The sequence below is a fragment of the Kogia breviceps genome, chromosome 18 (genome assembly GCF_026419965.1).
Source record: "Kogia breviceps isolate mKogBre1 chromosome 18, mKogBre1 haplotype 1, whole genome shotgun sequence".
Lineage (NCBI taxonomy): Eukaryota > Metazoa > Chordata > Mammalia > Artiodactyla > Physeteridae > Kogia > Kogia breviceps.
The window spans coordinates 306,286-325,638 of record NC_081327.1 but is presented as its reverse complement, the minus strand read 5'-3'; the positions used below and the strand labels follow the sequence as shown (position 1 = coordinate 325,638).

Genomic DNA, 19,353 nt, shown 5'->3' with positions numbered 1-19,353 from the left:
GAGGCCGCGGACCCTGTCTGACATCTTGCAGCCCCAAATGCTGGCCTCCACCCCCAGGCCCTGAACGAACTCCCATCAGGCCATCCCCCTTCCAGCTGCCAGGTCCCAAATATGCCATACAGTTCATCCCTGTGAGGTGTACAATGCCGTGGTTTTGAGTGTATTCGCAGGTTGTGCATCCGTCAGCAGCGTCTAGTTCCGGAACATTTCTGCTGCCCAGAAGTTGTCCATTCGCAGTAGCATGGTTTGTTTTTACCCACAGAACACTCCTGACACCTAACGTGTGGGATTTCCACATCAACAACCACTTCTCCACCCCGCCGGGCACTAGCCGCGTGTCCCAACGATTCAGTCCGATTCTGACGCCGAGTCTCCGTGGAGCTGGTGCAGACCCCACGGCTTAAGGACTCAGTCCCATAAGGCTGCCCCCACTTCAGACACTGGCCACCAGTCAGGGCCTCCCATACTTCTGACCGACTGGCTGTAAATCAGGAGTTCCCACCGCCCCCTCAGGTTCAGTAATGTGCTGTAACAGCTCACAGACCTCAGGGAAACACTGTTCACATTTACTGTTTTTTGTAAATGATAACATAAAGGATACAGATGAACAGACAGATGTCAGGGGAGAGGGGCGGAAGCTCCCCATCCGGAAGCTGTCCAGAGGCCCACCAAGAGTCACCTCGTTAGCATGAACTCATATGGTTGAGGGGGACTTATTACAATTAACAAAAGACACTCCTGACCCCGCTCACTAAGGAAATCCCAAGGCTTTTAGGAGCTGTGTGCCGGGGACCAGAGATGAAGACCAAATACATATTTCTCATTAAATGACAATGTCAAAGGCAGTCTCTCTATCGCCTCATCCCTCCCAGCCCCCGGCAACCACTAATCCACTTTCTGTCCATGGATTTGCATATTCTGGATATTCCATTTAAATGGAATTTTACAATATGTGGCCTTTGGTGTCCAGCTTTTTCTTTTTTTTCTGTTTGTGTTTGTTTTGTTTTATTTTGTATTTTTTTTAATTGAAGTAGAGTTGATGTATGATATATAAGCTACAGGTGTACAATATACTGATTCACCATTTTTAAAGGCTGTACCCCACTTATTATAGAATATTGGCTAAATTCCCTGTGTTGTATCAATACAATATAGCCTTGTAGCTTATTTTAATGCCTAATAGTTTGTATGTGTCTAGCTTCTTCCAGTGAACATCTTGTTTTCAGGGTTCAGTCATGTTGTGGCGTATGTCAGTACTTCTTTCCTTTCCATGGCTGAATCATATCCCATTATATGGATGGACCACACTTATGGACATTTGGGTTGTTGCTACTTTTCGGCTCTTGTGAAAAGTGCTGCTGTAAACATTCCTGTAGAGTTTTCTTGTGGACTGGCTGGTGTTTTTGTTCTTGTGGACTGGCTGGTGTTTTTGTTAAGTACCCTCTGGGTGCTGTGCACGGAGTCCAGTTTGGGGACTGGAGGTGAGCGAGGCAAGTGCCTGCTGCCTGGTCAGGCTTGGCTCCTACGGCGCCTGCCCCCCGGTCAATGCTCCCTCACTGCCTCGCGTCTGAAGCGTCTGTTTTTGAGAACCTGCTCCCTGTGAGCTCTAGGAACTGGCTGTGGACATTCTGGTGTGGTGAGATGGACCCTAAGTGAATGAACACATAGAGTGTGCTGTGGGCAGGATTCCAGCAGGTGAGGAGGTTGGAGAGGGCCGGCCGGGGTGAGCAGGGAGCCTGGTCCCCAGCACCCGTCCGTTGGATTATTGGGCCGGCCCACTGCAGTCACAGCAGTCCGCTAGTGAGAGAGGCGGGAGGAGGACAGGTGACGACATCAGAGAGGGGTTGGCAGGCGCTCCGCTGCTGGCTCCGGAGGCGAGGGCAAGGGCCGAGGAACGTGGGCGCCTCTAGATGCTGGAAACGGCAAGGAAGCCCGTTCCTGCAGCCCTGCCCAACCTGGCTCCAGACTCTGCCTTCCGGAGAGAAGGTGTGCGCCGTCGTGGGGGCGAGTGTGTGGTGAGTTGGCCCGCCGCGGGGCGGTTTTGGAGGCTCCGCAGGCCGGGTGCTGCCCTTCCGGCGTGTCCTCAGACAAGAGGCACGTGCACTTGGGCATCTGGCCTGTCTCACCTAGGTTTTCTGTACTGAGCTACTCGCTGCCCACCCTAGCCTGCTTCTTCTCCGCTTTGTTCAGTGTCTGCCTCCCCAGCTCCAGAGGGTCACGGCCTTGTCCCCAGGATCCAGGGCCAGGCAGTAGATATTTCAGGCTTTGCGGGCAACTTGCAGTTGCCGTGTTTGTTTTCTGTCACCGCTGAGACAGATTGCCGCAAACATGGCTTCGGACAACATACATTTATTATCTCCCAGTTCTGTCAGACCTGACTGGTTCATCTGCTCTGGGGCCCACAAGGCCAAAGGCAAGGCGTCGGCGGGCTGGGGGCGGGGGCGCCGACTTACTGGGAGGCACAGGAGAATCCGCATCTAGACGGTGGCGGGATCCAGTTCCCTGCGGCCATAGGACTGAAGTTGCTGTCTCCTTGCGGACTCAGCCGAGGGCTTCTCTCACCCTTGAGTGGCACCCGCATTCCCTGGCTCACGCCCCCTGCCCAGCCAGCCTCTCCCTCTGCCTCCTTCTGCTTTTAAAGCTTGAGGGCATTGCTTTGCGCCCAGCCAGCTAATCCAGCGTCATCTCCCTATTTTGAGGTTTAAGGTCAGCTGATGAGTCAACTTCGTGTCACCTGCAGAATCCCTTGATGGCAGTACCTGGATGCCTGCCTGAACAGCCACCGACAGCTTCAGAGTCCCGCCCACCCCTGTCACATATCTGTTTCCTACAGCCCTTTAAAAACATAAAAAGCATCGGTCGCTTGGGCGCTGTAGTTGGCCAGCCCCTGATCTAGGCCAATATCTGGCCCATGGCAGGTGCTCAAGAAGCTTTTGTTGAAAGGATGAATGAGTGACGCTGAGTTTGCAGCCAGGGCACTGGGGTCAATGTGACAGCAGAATTGGGAGGCGGGGCAAGAGGTTAGGTCACAGGCCCGGGGTGTGTCCACCCGCCCCTCACAGCTCTTGGGTTTTCTTTCAGGCTGGGAGCCTGGACCTGAGGGCCGAGCGCCGCCCCAGGAGCAGGGCCTTCCTGAGGAGAAGGGGCGGGAAGGCTTCCTGGGGGCGGCTCCGTGTCCCGCTACACCAGGGGAAGACTGGGAACGTGACGGCCGGGTACAGGGGCCCGAGAAGGACCAGGGTAATTTGAGGCAATTGGAATTCAGCCTCAAGGAAGCACTGGTTCAAGATGGAAGCCACGAAAGTCTCAGACTTGGGGAAAACTGTGTCCTGAGTCCAAACCCAAATCCCCTCCCGGAGACTTCCAGGACAGAGTGCTTGTGTGCTCCCGACTCATGGGTTACAAGCTGGCAGCAGGACCCGAGTGCAGTCGGTGAGCAGATGGGCGTCCCCGGAAGTCAGCCGCGTGACAACAGGGACCGCAGCAACTCTTCGGGTCAGGCGGTTCTGGAACCGGAACCCGAGCCTGTGCGCAGCCAGGTGCCGGACAAACCCTACAAGTGCGCGGACTGCGGCAAGTCCTTCAACCACAACGCACACCTCACGGTGCACCGGCGGATCCACACGGGTGAGCGGCCGTACGCGTGCAAGGAGTGCGGCAAGGCCTTCAGCCAGAACTCCTCGCTGGTGCAGCACGAGCGCATCCACACGGGCCACAAGCCCTACAAGTGCGCGGACTGCGGCAAGTCCTTCTGCCACAGCACGCACCTCACGGTGCACCGGAGGATCCACACCGGGGAGAAGCCCTATGCGTGCCAGGACTGCGGGCGGGCCTTCAACCAGAACTCGTCCCTGGGCCGCCACCGGCGCACGCACACCGGGGAGAAGCCGTTCACCTGCAGCGTGTGCGGCAAGGCCTTCTCGCGCACCACGTGCCTGTTCCTGCATCTGAGGACGCACACGGCCGAGAGACCCTACGAGTGCAGCCGCTGCGGTAAGGGCTTCCGGCACAGCTCGTCCCTGGCGCAGCACCAGCGCAAGCACGCCGGCGAGGGCCCCTACGACTGCCGCCAGAGGCTGGCCTTCGAGCCCACGCCGCCGTGGCCGGAGCCCCTGACCCCTGGGGAGGGGCCTCCCCGCAGCGACAGGCCCTTCAGGTGCGGCCAGTGCGGCAAGTGTTTCACGCAGAGCTCGCACCTCATCCGACACCAGATAACGCACACCAGGGAGGATCCCCGAGGCCGGGGCCGGCGGCGCCCGCAGCCCTGCGGCCAGGGCCCGCACGTCGGGCGGCACCAGCTCGGGCCCACGGGTGAGAGCGCCGGGGCCGGGACGAAGGCAGGGCAGCCGGCAGGCAAGGCACTGGCCCTGTTTGACATCCACGAAATCATGCAAGAGAAAAACCCAGTGCACGTTATTGGGGTGGAAGAGCCTTCTGTGGGCACATCCGTGTTGTTTGACGTCAGAGAATCCACCTAGGGGAGAAACTCTGAGGATGACTTTTGAACCACAGGTACAAAAATGTGGTAAGTCCTACAAGGTGTATTTATGGAAGGGGGGCTGGGGTAGAAATGCCCTCGGATTTCCTAAGGAAATGATGCTTCCCAGACACCTGAGATCAGTTTTTCTCCAATCTATCAAGCCCAGTACCCTGAAATGAATTCACAGGTGCTGTAACCCACACACTTGTAATGTTGAAAAATCCATCCGTGCCTCCATTTTGTAAAGGATAATTAAAACGAAAGTAATTTACAGTAGGGTAACGTGTGCTGAGTTGGTGGTATCTCTCCCGGTGACCTTGTGGCCATCGTGCCCGGAGGCCTGCGGCGTTGCCTGTTGCCGTCTGGCACACGGGGTGTAGTGTTGACCATGGACACATTACTGGAGGCGTTTCCTGTGTGGGTGTGATTTCCCAAAGTGGTGGCTAAGTCTTGGAAAAGGTTTGAACAAAACAAAATGCCGGTGCATTTCTGGAAGGTTTATGTATAACATTTCAACTTGCGGGCATTAATTGGTTTGTACATGGAGTCTACCCAGGGTCTCAATTCATACATTACAGACAGGTGGTTTCACACATACATACACGGTCCCTGGGGGCCGGTTCTGCACTTCAGAGTCATTAGAGCATGCATGGCAGCCACACTCTTGCCCAAATCAAATGTCAGAGGAGCCCCCGTGAAGTTCCACAGCATTCCCTGGGGGTGTCACAGCTCCCGCTGGAAACCATCGCCTTAGAACAGCGGTGTGGCCTGTGATGGAGGTTCTCACTCGGAGTGCTTTCGTTCCCCAGGAGATACTTGATGATGTCTGGACTAATTTTGGTTGTCATGACTGGCGGAAGGGAGGGGTGCCCCTGGCATCCAGTAGGGGAGGCCGGGGATGCTGCTGAACTTCCTATAAAGCCCCAGACAGCCCCTCCGCAAAGAATCACATGGCCCTGAGGTGGAGAAACCATGCCCAGCACAAGAGCTGATTTCCCCCAGACTCTGTAAATTGATTGGTCAGGGCTGTATTAACCATCCTGTACGTTTGATTTTAACAGGTGATATCATGAGCATGTGCACAACGTGTTTCTTAGTAACCTTTTTTCACTGTTGTTTAGCATTCGTAGTTGGTATGAAGGAAAAGAATCCACTTATTTTTCTGAGTAATCTAAATTTTAGCATTTTATTTTGGACATTCCATGTAAAACATGGATAATACATTTTCACTGGCCCCCCTGCCTGCCACGGTATTATTTTTACATCAGCCCCAGAAATCTTGTCATTTCATCCATTTTTCTGTACATCTCTAAAAAGCATGGACTCCTAAATATGTATATAAAATCGTGTTAGCCCGTGCTGACAGAAACCATTTTCATAATCATTCTGAGCCATCGTTTGCCTTTTTCACCAAGTTGATGTTTGCGCTGATAGTGCAAAGGCAACAGTGGGTAAAGCTGCCAGCGCCGGAGTGGGAATCAAGGAAGTGGTCCCGAGGGTGTTGTTCCTATTCTTCCTTCCCCGGCATTTCAGTAAAGGAAAAAGAAAATGTTGGTTTCATTTAAGAATGTCTGGGATGCAGCAGGAAAAATGATTAATTTAATTAAATCTCGAGTAAAACCATATTACCATTTTCACATCTAAACAGAAATAACAGCAATTCCTCAATATATTGTTAAGTATCTAGTGTCCAGATGTTCATGATTGCCTCATAAATTTTGTTTTGTTCTCTATTTGGTTTGTTCTAATCATGATCTAAACAAAAATCACACGGTGCATTTGCTTAATATTTTTCTTAGGTCTCTTTTAATCTATAGGTCTCCTTTCTTTTTCTTTTTTAGTCTTTTATATGTTGGGGGAAACAAACAACAAGATAACCTAAATTTTGTCCCCATCCCAAGCCTGCCCATCAGACCCTCCTTGGCCTGGTGGAGTGACTTCTGATTTGGCGTCAAGTCACCAGGCTGTGCTGAGGGGCTGTGTGACCGGTGTAAACTCACTGTTCTGTTCTCAAAGTTCGTCTGCGCCACCTCAAGCACGGCTCCCCAACTTGCTGGGGTCTCTGCTGGAAGACCTTCGGAAGACCTTTCCGCTGTCAATGCCCAGGAAAGAGAGATGTCCGAGAAACTGGCTTATTTGTATACGATGCAGAACGTTCTAACATGACCATTTTCACGTCCACGATTGGAAACTTCGTCTGGATCCTCTTTTTGCTTTCCTCCAACTTTACTCCTCAGGAAAGCAGAGCCTTGTGACCTTTGTCTATGCTGTTCTTGCCATAAAGAAGAACATTGTGTTCGAGATGTGATCCTTGCTATCTCACAGCAGAGAGGATGTAACAAGCAAGGATTTAAACGTGCCTGCTTTCTAACCTACGATGAGAGAGCGAAATGCCCATCCCGCCGGGACACTACGTCGTGTGCTCCAGTTATACAGCATGGTTGCCTTTTTTTGTTTGTTTGCTGTTCCCGCTGCAGCTGAGTTCTAGTGAAGTTAAACACAAACCATAAACATCAAACATCGGAAGGAAGGAGAATTGGTCATGTTACATCTCAGCTTGTGGAAATTGTTCCTAAAAATATGCACCGCAGGAATGTTGGATCAGCAGAGCGTCAAGCTGAATGGAAGAAGCATCATCGCGGGCGGACACGACAGCGGTTCTAAGACGCCTGTCAGAGTGACGGAGCGTCAGAGCTCTCGCTGCCGAGACGTGCTGCTTGAGCGTCAGAACCGGTCAGAACTTCTCGTGTCCATTTCTGTTCTTGGGCGCTGCGGGTGTCACAGCCGGTGGGGTTTCCATCCCAGCAGAGCTGGCCTCCAGGACGCTCAGAGCCAGCCTCGCTGCTCACCTCCAGAGTTTCCACGATAGCCCTCGAAGCCTCGTGTTGGCGTCTCTGCACTCCCCTGTCCTCTGGGCTTGTCCTCTTGGGCTTCCCTTGTCGGCTCTCACTGTCACGACACCTCTGTCCTCATGGCTTAGCCTGCACCACCTGCCGCTTCATTCTTAGCCAATAACCTTCTATGTCCATGGCTCAGAAAAGGTGTGTTTTCAGACAGGCAGTGCCTCGCGGTTCTGTGAGGTGGTGCCATTTTACATACAAGGAAAATGCGGCACAGGACAAAAGGAGGCATGGCCAGCTCGCACAGCTAGGAGCCAGGACGTGACGTCAGCATCCCGTTAGCGGTGTCTTGAGCAGATCAGGCTGTGTCCTCGGGGCCTCAGCTATGGCAGAGGCAGTGTTTTCTCTCCCACCCCGTCCCTCATCACAGGGAGGCTGCTGCAGCCTCAGAGGTGGCGTCCACAATCAGGACTGCAGGACCGGGGAAGGGCAGGCCTGTGCTCATCTCTCCAGTGACGTTTCAGAGAAAAGGCTTTTCCCGAAGCTTCCGGCCGGTGCTCCTTAGGTCTCATTGGCCAAGCCTGGGTCACGGCACCGCCTAACGACGAGCGCGCTTGGAAAGCTAGTGTTCGGCTTCTCTAACCTCTGGGGCTGAGACTGCACCAGAAGAAGGTCTCTGGGAGCAGGTAATGGACAGGCAGCTGGCAGCACCCCCAGCCCTCCCGCTCCAGAGTCTCGGGGAGTCGCTAGTGCTCCCCAGTTGGTGATCAGATGCCGCCACCGCCTCTCGGCTCCGCCTCTTCATCCCCTGGATGGTTCAGCCTGCTGGCCAGGCCCCCTTCTCTATAATGCTTGGTCCCCCGGCATTCTGGAACACCCCACTCTTCCAGATCCCTTCTACCTCTCGAGGGGCTTCCGGCCCTCCCCTCCCCCCCCCTCCCTCTTAAATGTCGGGGCCCCTGGGGTGTGGTCCTGGAGGCCCATTGCGTGCTCCGCTCACTCGCGGATGTCCTCGTCCACACCCATGGCTTTGGGCTGCTCACTCCCACGTCTTGGTCTCTGAGCTTCAGGCTAGAACAGCAGCTGCATGCTGCTGGGCAGCTCCCCTAGATGTCCTGCAAAGTCCCAAGACACAGCCGACCTGGAGGGAAAGGCCACTCTCCAGGCCAAACCTGTTCCTCCTCCCCTGGGCCCTTTCACGGGGATGGTTGCCACCCGCCGCCACCGCCTCCCTCAAGCCAGAAGACAGATATCCGGTTGGTTTTACCATCTCAGTATCTCAGCTGTCTTCGTTCCATTCCATTCCCCCTGCCACCGCTGGTGCAGGATGGCCACGAGAGGGGGAGTGACATGACACCAAGTGGCCTGGCCACCAGAGCCCTCCCCACTTTTAACTTTACCTCTTCACGGCCCCATCAGCGGCGTGGGGTGCAGACTCAGAATGCTCCCACTGTTCGTGTGCTCTGAGGAGGGGAGACCCCGCGGGAACTTCACAGCTCTGGACAGCTTGGAACCCGGGCCTGCGATTGCCCCGTTCCCTCCGCCTTGGCCTGAAAAATGGCAGCTGCCGAAGGGTCATGTTTCCACAGTTCTCAGGAGTGGACGCTGGATGGGCTGAGGCTACGGTGGCCTCACCAGGTAAGCCTGGAACAAGCTTGTCACCGTTGCCATTTGCCGCCCTCTCCCGGGCACTGCAGATCTTTGGGAATTTTCCATTTCTCTTTTCGGGTCACGTTTTCTAGGCATCATATCCCTACTAATTTCCTTACAGATGCTTTGAAACCAAGTCAGATAAGAAACTCCTCAGGGGAAATTACTATAAACTAGGGGAAATAGATGGTTTTATCAGTTTGTCAAAGTAATGCAAATTCTTTGTAGCAAAACCTGTAAAATGCACAAAAGTAAAATACACATAAGTATGGAGGTTTATTTAAAATTTAATTCCTCATACTTCCACCATCCAGAGATGGTCATTACCTTAAGATTTTGTTAATTTTCCTTGTAATTTTTTCTTTAAATATACATGTGTGTATACGTAGAGTGAACACTAAATCTTATACACACAACAAAAATATTTATGTGTAGTTATATTGTGTTTAGAAAATTAGAATCCCTTCTGTTTCTCTTGTAACATGTACTTCTTACGCTATCTTGAACATTTTCCTCTGAAAATGGATTTCATGTAGCTTTTTAAATACCTTTCAGGAGGATTGTAACAATGTGACCTCCACCCAGTATCTTAACCAGCCTTGACTTTTATCCAAAAGGGGGAGGAGGGTTTCATACACATTTATGAAGGAGTATGAATTGATACAGCCTCTGTGAAGGGCACTTCGTTGGTTGCTATCTAAATTACAAACACTTTGTCTCAGCAAGCCAGTTGCTGATAACGAATCCTACAGATACATTTGTACCCGTGCAAACTGTTTGTATGTAGTTTTAACCATGGTATTGATCTCAAAAGTGAAAATTTGGAAACAACCTCAGTGTCCACCACATGGAACTGGCTAAGTGATTTATGGTGGACTGGTTGGCTTTTACACAGCCCTTAAGATGGGGACTGTCTTTATGAACTGTGGAAAAGAGCACCAAGATTGTTAGGTGAAAAGGTATAAAACGGTCTGTATGGTATGTTTCCATTTGTGTAAAGAAGAAGCCATTGCTTATGCACAGACAGACACACACACTATATCTGAAGGGTACAGAGTGAACATACATACTACTATACTACTTGCTCTTGGGGAGGAGAAGTGAGGGGAAAAGGATGAGGAAAAATTTTCACTCTTGATATTTTTGGAATTTTGAAACATGTAAAAGTATTACCAGTTCAAAAAATAAATTTAAACAAAACCTCAATTCTTTCAAATTAAACTAAGTTTGTTCATTTGTTTCATTGTTCACTGTCTGTCTCCCCCCAGTTAAATGTCCCCATGACTGTGTGTCTTGGCCACACCTGTCCTGTATATACGCACACGTGTGTGTTGAGCTAACAGAGCCAGTTGAGTGTAAAACAGCCTAGACCCCGTAACGTTTCCTGCAAGCTAGTTGTAGCACATACATTTCCCATCAATAAACCAATCTATAGTAGGAATAGAAGAAAGTTTTATTTGAGCCAAACTGAGGACTCTAGCCTGGAAGACAGCATCTCAGATAACTGAGGAACTGCTCCACTGAAGCATGGTTTTCAGGGCAGTTTTGTATCTTCTCAGAACAAAGAGCGCCAGACAAGTCAAGGATACCTTCCTTCAAGGTTTCAAAAAACAAAAACAAAACCAATCAGATCAGCAGTGAGTCAGGGGGTTCCCTGGTGGCGCAGTGGTTAAGAATCCACCTGCCAATGCAGGGGACACGGGTTCGAGCCCTGGTCCGGGAAGATCCCACATGCTGTGGAGCACCTAAGCCCATGAGCCACGACTACTGAAGCCCGCGTTCTAGAGCCCGTGAGCCACGACTACTGAAGCCCGCGCGCCTAGAGCCCGTGTTCCGCAACTAGAGAAGTCACCGCAATGGGAAGGCTGCGCACCGCAACGAAGAGTAGCTCCCACTCGCCGCAACTAGAGAAAGCCCGGGTGCAGCAACGAAGACCCAACACAGCCAAAATAAATAAATAAAACAGATAAATTTAAACAAATAAACAGTGAGTCCGTATGACCTTGGCACCTGGGAAGGGAGCCTTATCATTGGAGGACCGGCATTGCTGTCCCAGGAAGGAAGGCATTTAATCTTTATTTTTAACATGGACATTCTTTACTTCTGGTCAGTGCACCCTTTTCCTTAATGATTAAAGCAGATGTACACTGTGTGTGTGATAGGCTGCAAACAGGCTTAAGTTTTAGTTAGCATAAAAGTAAAGTTACATCGTGTACAAGCCAGAATGACTTTCCCGTACCTCAATACATGAAAATTTCTTCCATTAATACTTACACATGTGTATGTGTGAGGAGGAAGAGGGAAAAAAGTACATACGTGGCATATCTAAAAGGACACAGGAAACTGTGCCTGTCACTGTATGTCCAGTCCTCCAACCCCGCACCCCCACCCCGGGGAAGACGGACTGACACGTCCCCACTCTCTTTCCTTGGCGGTGCACTTGGACTTCATTTCCCAGAAGGGCCTTCACCCTATGCCGGCTGTTTCCAGGCACGGAGCGCGCGGGGCCCGCTGGGAGATGAAGTCCCCAACCACCGGCGCCGGGCGGAAGTGGCCTTAGTGAGCCTGCACAGGGCGGCATGCGCGAGAGTGGGGGCGCGGCCCCAGCGGGTTGGCGGTGCGAGTGTGAGGAACGGGGAGGCCCGTGTGTGCAGGCGGTGGGGCGCAAGGGGCGTGGACCGGGGCGGCCGGGCGGTGGGGGAGGGGAGAGAAGAGGCGGTGATGCGCGCCAGGGGATGGGGGTGGGGGAGCGACCTGTGCTGGCAGCTGAGACCTCGGGTGTGCATCCGAGCGCGACCCCGCATGTGTGACACCGCCTGTGTATGCAGGTGTGACCTCAGGTGTGTGCCTGTATGCCCTGAACCCGTAGCCACCACTCCCCCGTTCACCTCCTCCCCAGCCCCTGGCGACCATTAATCTACCTTCTGTCTCTGTTCTGGACATTTCATATAAATGGGGTCCTACAATATGTGCTTTTGTGTGTGTGCTTTTCTCACTGAAAGTAATGTTTTCCAAGTTCATTCATGTTGTGCTGTGTATCAGTACTTCCTTCATTTTTGTAGTTGAATAATATTCCATCGTATGGAAATAGACCAGTTCGTTTACTCAAGCATCGCTGCTGTGAACATTCACACACAGGTTTGTGTGTGGACATATGTTCTCAATTCGGGGGACTGAGGCAGCTGGTCTGTCCCAGGGGAGCCCATGTGTATGGCGGTGGCCACACCCACTCCCTGCTGCCTGTGCTCAGCCAGCAGTAGTTCATTTACGAGAATCCCAGCCCTGGGCCCCAAGGTTCAAGCCAGAAGCTTGGAGCCCCACTGCTGTGTGAGAAGTAGACTCTGGGCACAGGAATCCATCCCTGCCAGTGTCACCTACAACCTGGCTTCTCAGCCTGAGACTAAGACCGCTGTCATGTATCTGCTGAGGCCAAGCAGCCCAGAGACGGAGCCGAGTGGCGGGTGATGGAGCCCGAGGCACCAGGTGAGGCAGGCGGCAGGCTGGTGGTCATAGGGCTGGACATTTTTCAGAAACCAGATCTCCCTCAAAATATGCCCTACTCCTTGCCTTCCTCAGCCTAGTCCAGACCACCACCTCCTCACAGGTCTCTGCCACACTTTGGCCCTTCCACCTCTCTCCACATAAGACTGGGCGGGGGTCTTTAACCCTGAATGGTGAGGCCACCCCTCCCCTTAAACCCTCTGTCACTGCCCACGTCATCAGAGCAGGGTCAGCAAAGTCTCCCCGCAAAGCACCAGATCGCAAGTACTTTGAGCTTTGTAGTGCAAGAGGCAAAATCAAGGATGTCATGTAGGTTCTTACCTAACAAGAGAGCAAACACACATCCACACTGTTTTCTTTTTTCCTGACGAAATCCACGACTTTGTTGATGGACACTGAAGTCTGACTTTCATGTAACATTTGTCTTCTTTTCACCTTCCCCCCGCCCAGCCACTTAAAAATGTAAAAACTAGTTTTAGCTCATAGACCGTCCAAAAGCAGGCAATGGGGCCGTGTTTGCTGACCCCTGATGTGACCCAAATTCACACTTCTTTCCGTGCCTTCCAGGTTTCCAGGCCTCCCCTATGGCTCGCCCTTTGCCTGTCATTCTCCTCCTCCACCCCAGCGGCCCACTCAGTAGGGTATAAGCTTAGCCACTCAGAGGCCTTCCCTGGCCACCCAAGCCCACATTACGCTTTTCTCTCTCACCACATTTGAACACTTTGCACTTGTTCCCATTCATCACAGACTGTAAATTTCATCATGTGGTGCCCAGTCCGTGGAGCACTTGTTAAGTGAATGAGTGAACAAACAGCCTCCCACACAAGGTATTATTACCCCATTTTACAGATTGAAAACTGAGGCCCCGGGGGAACTGAGCAGCCCAAGGTCACCCATCAGGGAGTGCTGAAGGTGGGTTCGATCCTAGATCTGACAGACTCCACTTACCCACCTCTCTCGCCGTCCCCAGCTTGGCAATGACACCAGGAAGAAGGGTGCGCCGGGCCCCAGGGATCAGCTCTTCACTCTCACCCCTGTGGGGAGGGGCAGAGGCCTCGGTCAGCCGTCCCCTCCTGGGGGTCTCTGTCAGGACCTGCATTCAAGACGGCTGGGACTGTGATTTTCAGCCCTCTTGAGTACTCGCCCACCTGGTAGCTCCGCGTCGCCCCCAGCCGTCCCAGTAACAAGGGATCCTGAAATGTGCCTTCTGCTGCTGCCACCCATAAGCCTGAGAGAGCTTGGAGCTGAGCCTTCAGACTGTTACACAGCATATCATTCACCTTGTACGAAGTTCAAGACTAGGCACAACTCGGGCGCTGTCACAAACCCCAGCAGTAACCAGCTCCTGGCTGGGGAGGGCGTTGCCTGGAAGGGGGCCAGGAGGGGTCTGTCCATGGTGCTGAAACGCCCCAGGGCTGAACTTTCCAACTGGTGGGGGGGGGTTGTTTTTTGTTTTTTGTGGTTTTTTTGATGGTGCGCGGGCCTCACACTGTTGTGGCCTCTCCCGTTGCGGAGCACAGGCTCCGGACGCGCAGGCGCAGCGGCCACGGCTCACGGGCCCAGCCGCTCCGCGGCACGTGGGATCCTCCCGGACCGGGGCACGAACCCGCGTCCCCTGCATCGGCAGGCGGACTCTCAACCGCTGCGCCACCAGAGAAGCCCTCCAACTGGTATCTTTGAGCCACGTTGTACGTATTGAAATCTGAATTAAATAAATAAAAATCACAAATCTAGTTTCTCAGTCACACCACCTGCGTTCCTACTGCTCAGGAGCCACATGGGGCTGATGGCTGCCAAATTCCATCCTCGCAGAAAGTTCTAGAGCTTGATCTGAACGGTGGTTACACAGGTGTGTGCATTGCTCAGAACTCATTGAGCTGAGCCCTGGTATCTCTCTTTTTAAAAATTACCGTTTTGAAGGCACAGACTCAAGTCTGACTGCCTTGTTTCAAATCCCCACCTACCCATTATTTGCTTCACAACCTTAGATTTAACCCTTCTGTGCCCCCGTTTTCCCCCACCTGTATAACAGAGGGTAGTGACCATACCTGATTGTCCCCACATTAGGGAACTGGGCCAGTGTGGCACAGAGAGCCTTTGAGAAGCTCACAGGCTGGGGGTGGCATGGGGCTGCAGCTCAGGGACTCAGCCTAGGCTCAGGGACAGTTTTAGAGGCAGGGTCTGAGGCCCAGCCCCCAAGCAGCAAATCAGAGGGCTGCTTTCTATGGAGCCCTGAGCCCCCTTGCCCAGCCTAGGAGCCAGGCGGGGATGCAGGGTGTAAAGGCGGTGTGGCCTTGGGCAGCAAAGGCCCTGTGAGGTGTCCCGTGTTTCACTTCACGAAAACCTTTCACAGCATAATGCTGTCCATCCTCCCAGAGACTGTCCCTGCTGTACCTGAGAGCAGGGATATGGGGCCGGAGGTCCAGGACTTCCTGGTCCAAGCGTGCATCTTCCCCCGGTCACCCTGGATCCATGGTGGCTGTGCAGACCCCTGCACCAGAGCCGAGGTGGCGTGCCACATCCCCAGACTAATTCCAGGGGCACAGATCACCCCCCCATCTGTCCATGTGAACGCAGGCGTCTTCGCCTCCTGATGCCTCCGTTTCCTTCCTGTCAGCTGGGCCAGGTCGTGTTGTCTCACTCGTAGGGGCAGAGCTGATGGAAGGTTCCCACAGCATGCCTGGCACATAGCAGACGTTGGGGGCTGTGGCTCTGTGAGCCCTGGAGGGCTGCTGCCCTGCAGGCAGCACAGGAGCCCGTGGGAGGTTCTGGACTGGGAGGGCCAGGCTCCCTGGGAAAGGGGCCACTGGCTGGCAGGGCTTCTGGGTGAGGGGACTTCGGGGCTGCGGTCCCTGGCGTCTGAGGGCAGATCTGTCCTCCCTCAAGCCCCTCCCCGCCCTCCCCCAGCTCCTCCTTCTCAGGGGAGGATCGGGGACCATAGCCTGAGGCCCAGGACACCACATTCCTGGCAGATGCCGTCCACGCGAGTCTCCAAAATGCCAACGTTCGCAGCAGGCACACCCGTTCCGTTCCTGCTGTGCCACTTCACATCCGAGCTGAACTGGAGCTGCAGCCCCCAGGGAGTGTGGGTCCTGGGGCAGGGCCAACCTCCTCCTCTCCCTCCTCTTCCTCCTTCTCTCTTCACCCCAGGGTGGAGCTCAGCGACTCTGTCACTAATCGAGGGCACCTTGGAAGAAACCCTGACCCTGGGAAGATCTGGGACATGGGGTTCTCTGTGGCCACACTGTTTACCAGCCAACACCCAGGCTCATGACCACATCTAAAACGAATCACCCCCAGCGGCCCCACCTCCAAATACCTTCACATTGGGGGTTAAGGCTTTAACATAGGACTCTGGGAGAGACACAGATATTCAAGTGGGATCACAGCACCCAGTATCGGGGTGATAACAGCGCCAACTCTTGGCTGGGGCCACTCAGCGTGAGTCCCCACACTCCCTCCCCCACGACGACAGGGTGTTCACATCCTGCTGTTTCCCACGGGGCTGACCCCCGTCAGACACAGCCCCTGGCTGAGCCAGTGCGCGTGGGATGCTTCAGAAGCCAGTAACATTCAAGGACGCGGCCATGGACTTCACAAGGGAGGAATGGGGGTTGCTGGGCCCAACGCGGAGGATGCTCTGTGTGTGTGTGTGCGCGCGCGTGCGTGTGTGTGTTCATCCCCTGCCTCGTGTCAGGTCACTCACACCCAGATGTGTCCTGGCTCTGTGTCCCCAGCTGGGTCCCCTTTGTGCAGACTGGATGCCTCTCCCTGAATCACCCGGGAGAGGCGTTTCCCATGCCTCGGGGCACACACTGCACTACTGTTCAGCCTCTTGGGGCCTGACTGACTTGTAGCCACCCCCTTCTCCTTTGTCACCGTGGACAGGACTTCCTGATTCCAAACCACACGTGATCTCCAAGCCGGGGCGGTGAGAAGACGCATGGACTGTGGAGAGAGACGTTCCGAGAGGTCCAGGTAAGTGAAGGAACGTCTCTCTATCTAATCATTCTTTAAATTAAATTTCATTTTTTTTCTCCCAGCTTTACTGGGGTGTAGTTGACAAATAAAGGTTATATATATATGTAAGGTGTACAAGGTTGTATTTTGACACACGTATACATTGTGAAATGATTACCACAATCAAGCTATTAATTCAGAGTTACCGTTTTTTTTTAATAAATTTATTTATTTATGGCTGTGTTGGGTCTTCGTTGCTGTGCGCGGGTTCTCATTGCGGTGGCTTCTGTTGTTGCGGAGCACGGGCTCTAGGCGCGTGGGCTTCAGTAGCCGTGGCTCGAAGGCTCTAGGGCAGAGGCTCAGTAGTTGTGGTGCGCGGGCTTAGTTGCTCCGCAGCATGTGGGATCTTCCCGGACCAGGGCTCGAACCCGTGTCTCCTGCACTGGCAGGCGGATTCTTAACCACTGCGCCACCAGGGAAGCCCAGTCCTTTATTTTTTGTGGCCGAATAATATTCCATCGCATGGATAGACCACATTTTATTCATACAGTCTTCAGTTGACACAGAGTTGGGCTGTTTCCACGTTTGGGCTGTTGGGAACATTCACATACGTACACGTTTTTGTTTGAGTGCCTGTTCTCCACTCTGCTGGCCAGGTCCTGGTCCGGCGAGGGCGAGGCTGTGCCCCTCATGGCATCTGACCCAGGGGATGGCTCTCGGTGGCTTTGGCCTGTGCCTTTCTCTGTTCCCTTCTACCGTTTTCCTTCCTCGCTGTGCAGAAAAAGGTTAACACAGCAGGTATGAGGCTGCCGTCCTCGGACGGGCCTGATGCAAGCCTGGCCTTTGGCTGGTGTCTGGGGACTTGGATTTCGGGGGCGTGGGGTTCTCACCACTCCCTGAATGGTAACAGCGGCTCACTGCGCCTGAACCGTGGGTACCAACAACATGGTTTATACCGGGCACCTGCGTTCCTTCTGGGAGTCTGGAATTTGGGGTACGTGCTTTGCGGTGGGTGCCCTTCCTCAGATGCAGGAGCCTCTGCTCGAGGCCGCAGTTCCGGGCCAGCAGCTCGTTCTGGTGTCCAAGTCAGGCCGCTGGGGCTCTGTCCCCGTGCTGATTGGCCGTGCACGTTCAGGTCGCGGCTTGAGCACGTTTTTTGCTTACATTTCCGAATCAGGGCCTGGGTCCCGAGCTCCCGACCAAGGGCAGGCTCCAGGGCAGGTGACGCGGGGGCTGCCAGGGGCACACACCTTCGTGAAGTCGCAGAGCACAGAGGCCAGGCGGCAGCGGGGCCGCGCAGCCGGCGGGAGCAGAGCCCCGAGCGGAGCCTCGCGGGAGGTTTCCCTTGGCTCCCCTTCCTCACCGAGCATCAGGACACACCCGCACGGGCGCAAGCTCCCGCGAACCGCGTTCGCCAGGAGGGCGTCGCGTGCACTTCAGCCCTGGATCCGGGAGAGGGCGTGTGCGTGGAAGCCTTCGGCTCTTTCCCAGACCACAGCCTCCCTCGAGGAGTCGACGCTGGGGAGGACGCGCCGGCGCGCGGTGGGCGGGGAGGTGCGTTTGGCGAGACGGCGCGCCTCGTGGGCCGTCCGCCGAGTCCCGGCAGACGGAAGCCCCACGCGCGCGAGGAGCGTGGGAAGGTCCAGAGGGCCCACGCGGGTGAGAAGCTGTTCCCGTGCCGGGAGTGCGGGCGCGCCTTCAGCGAGAGCTCGTCCCGGGCCCAGCAGCGGCGCCTCCACAGGGGTGAGCGGCCCTTTTCCTGCGCCGAGTGCACGCAAAGCTGGACGCTAGCCAAGGCTTACCTGAGGGCGCACATGCACGAGCGGCCGTGCGCGTGCGGGGAGTGCGGCGGGGCCTTCCGGCCGGAGCAAGTCCCTTCGGGGGTTCGGGGGGTGAGGGGAGACCACGCGAACGCAGCGGGCGTCAGAAAACCCTCCGTGATCGTTTGGTTCTCATGCGTCAGTGACCTGCGGACGTGCCAGATGCGGCGGAGACCTTCTGTCCGTCCTGGGTGCGTTGTCCCCCCAGCCTGCGGGGGCCCTGGGAGCGTCAGGAACTTGGGGCTGGTACAGAGCAGCCACTGTTGCCCTTCCTGCACTTCTGCACGCAGGGTCACCCGGTCGGGTGAGAAAGCCGGGCATGGGCCTGGGAGCTGTCTTCTGGAGATGCTTCTCCGTGAACTTGAAGGGGAGTCACGGCCACCCCCAATCCTCCCCCACGAGCAGGTTCCCACGGGTGCCCACTCTTTGGTAGGAAGGATCCACAGGTGTGAATGGTCTTGCTCTCAGCAGGCCTGGAACAGCTCGTTTCAAAGTTTTCGCTAAGGGAAAAGTGTAATTAAAAAACAAACAAACAAGAAAAAAAACTATTTAAAAAAAAGGATGTTTTTTTTTTAGTCCTTTGTGCCTTGCATTAACCCGGGCCATATGGTTTTTTGTTTCCCACCCTACCCCCCAAAAAAGGAAGCTCTGTGTGCTGAAACGTGGTGTCACCAAGTCCAGCTCTTTAAAAACTGTGTGTCGCTTCTCAGCTTCCGCATGAAGACTGTTGAAATCAGCTGCGACGGTGGGGCCCGTGTAAGGCGTCCACACGGTGTGAGCGCTTTGCACGTGTTGTCCCCTCTCCTCCTGTCAGCGGCCCCGGAATGCAGGCACTTCTATCCCCACTTAGAGCTGAGACTCTGAGAGCTTAAACTGCTTGCCCACGGCCAGCTGGAAGCCATTCACTGTTCAGGATGGAAATATTAGATGTAGCAGATAAGGACAGCGTGGTGGAAGTCCATCTGTCCCTTTCAGCGGACACCCAGACGTGTTCCCTGTGAGGAGGCGGTGCTGGAACATAAAGCCCCCTTGAGAATTGGGAGACAGCAGGGGGACTGGGTCCCATCTGAAGAAGCAGTTGAACCATTTGACCCACTCGAGG

At 54.3% G+C, this 19,353-nt stretch overlaps 2 protein-coding genes across 4 annotated transcripts in view; both read left to right on the top strand.

The window, feature by feature from the left end:
• ZNF8 (zinc finger protein 8) overlaps window positions 1-10,191 on the top strand; it is a 27,342-nt gene extending 17,151 nt beyond the window's left edge. For all 3 annotated transcript variants that reach the window (XM_059044598.2, XM_067019835.1, XM_067019837.1), the window contains 2 exons: window positions 3,082-4,525; window positions 6,322-10,191. In XM_059044598.2, coding sequence (XP_058900581.1) covers window positions 3,082-4,478 — 1,397 coding nt within the window. In that variant the 3' untranslated portion in view covers window positions 4,479-4,525; window positions 6,322-10,191. The remainder of the gene's footprint in view (window positions 1-3,081; window positions 4,526-6,321) is intronic.
• ZNF497 (zinc finger protein 497) lies at window positions 7,074-19,353 on the top strand. The gene is made up of 3 exons (XM_067019592.1): window positions 7,074-7,213; window positions 17,609-18,442; window positions 18,962-19,353. The coding sequence occupies exons 1-3, from the start codon at window positions 7,074-7,076 to the stop codon at window positions 19,113-19,115; spliced, it is 1,128 nt and encodes a 375-aa protein (XP_066875693.1). The 3' UTR covers window positions 19,116-19,353.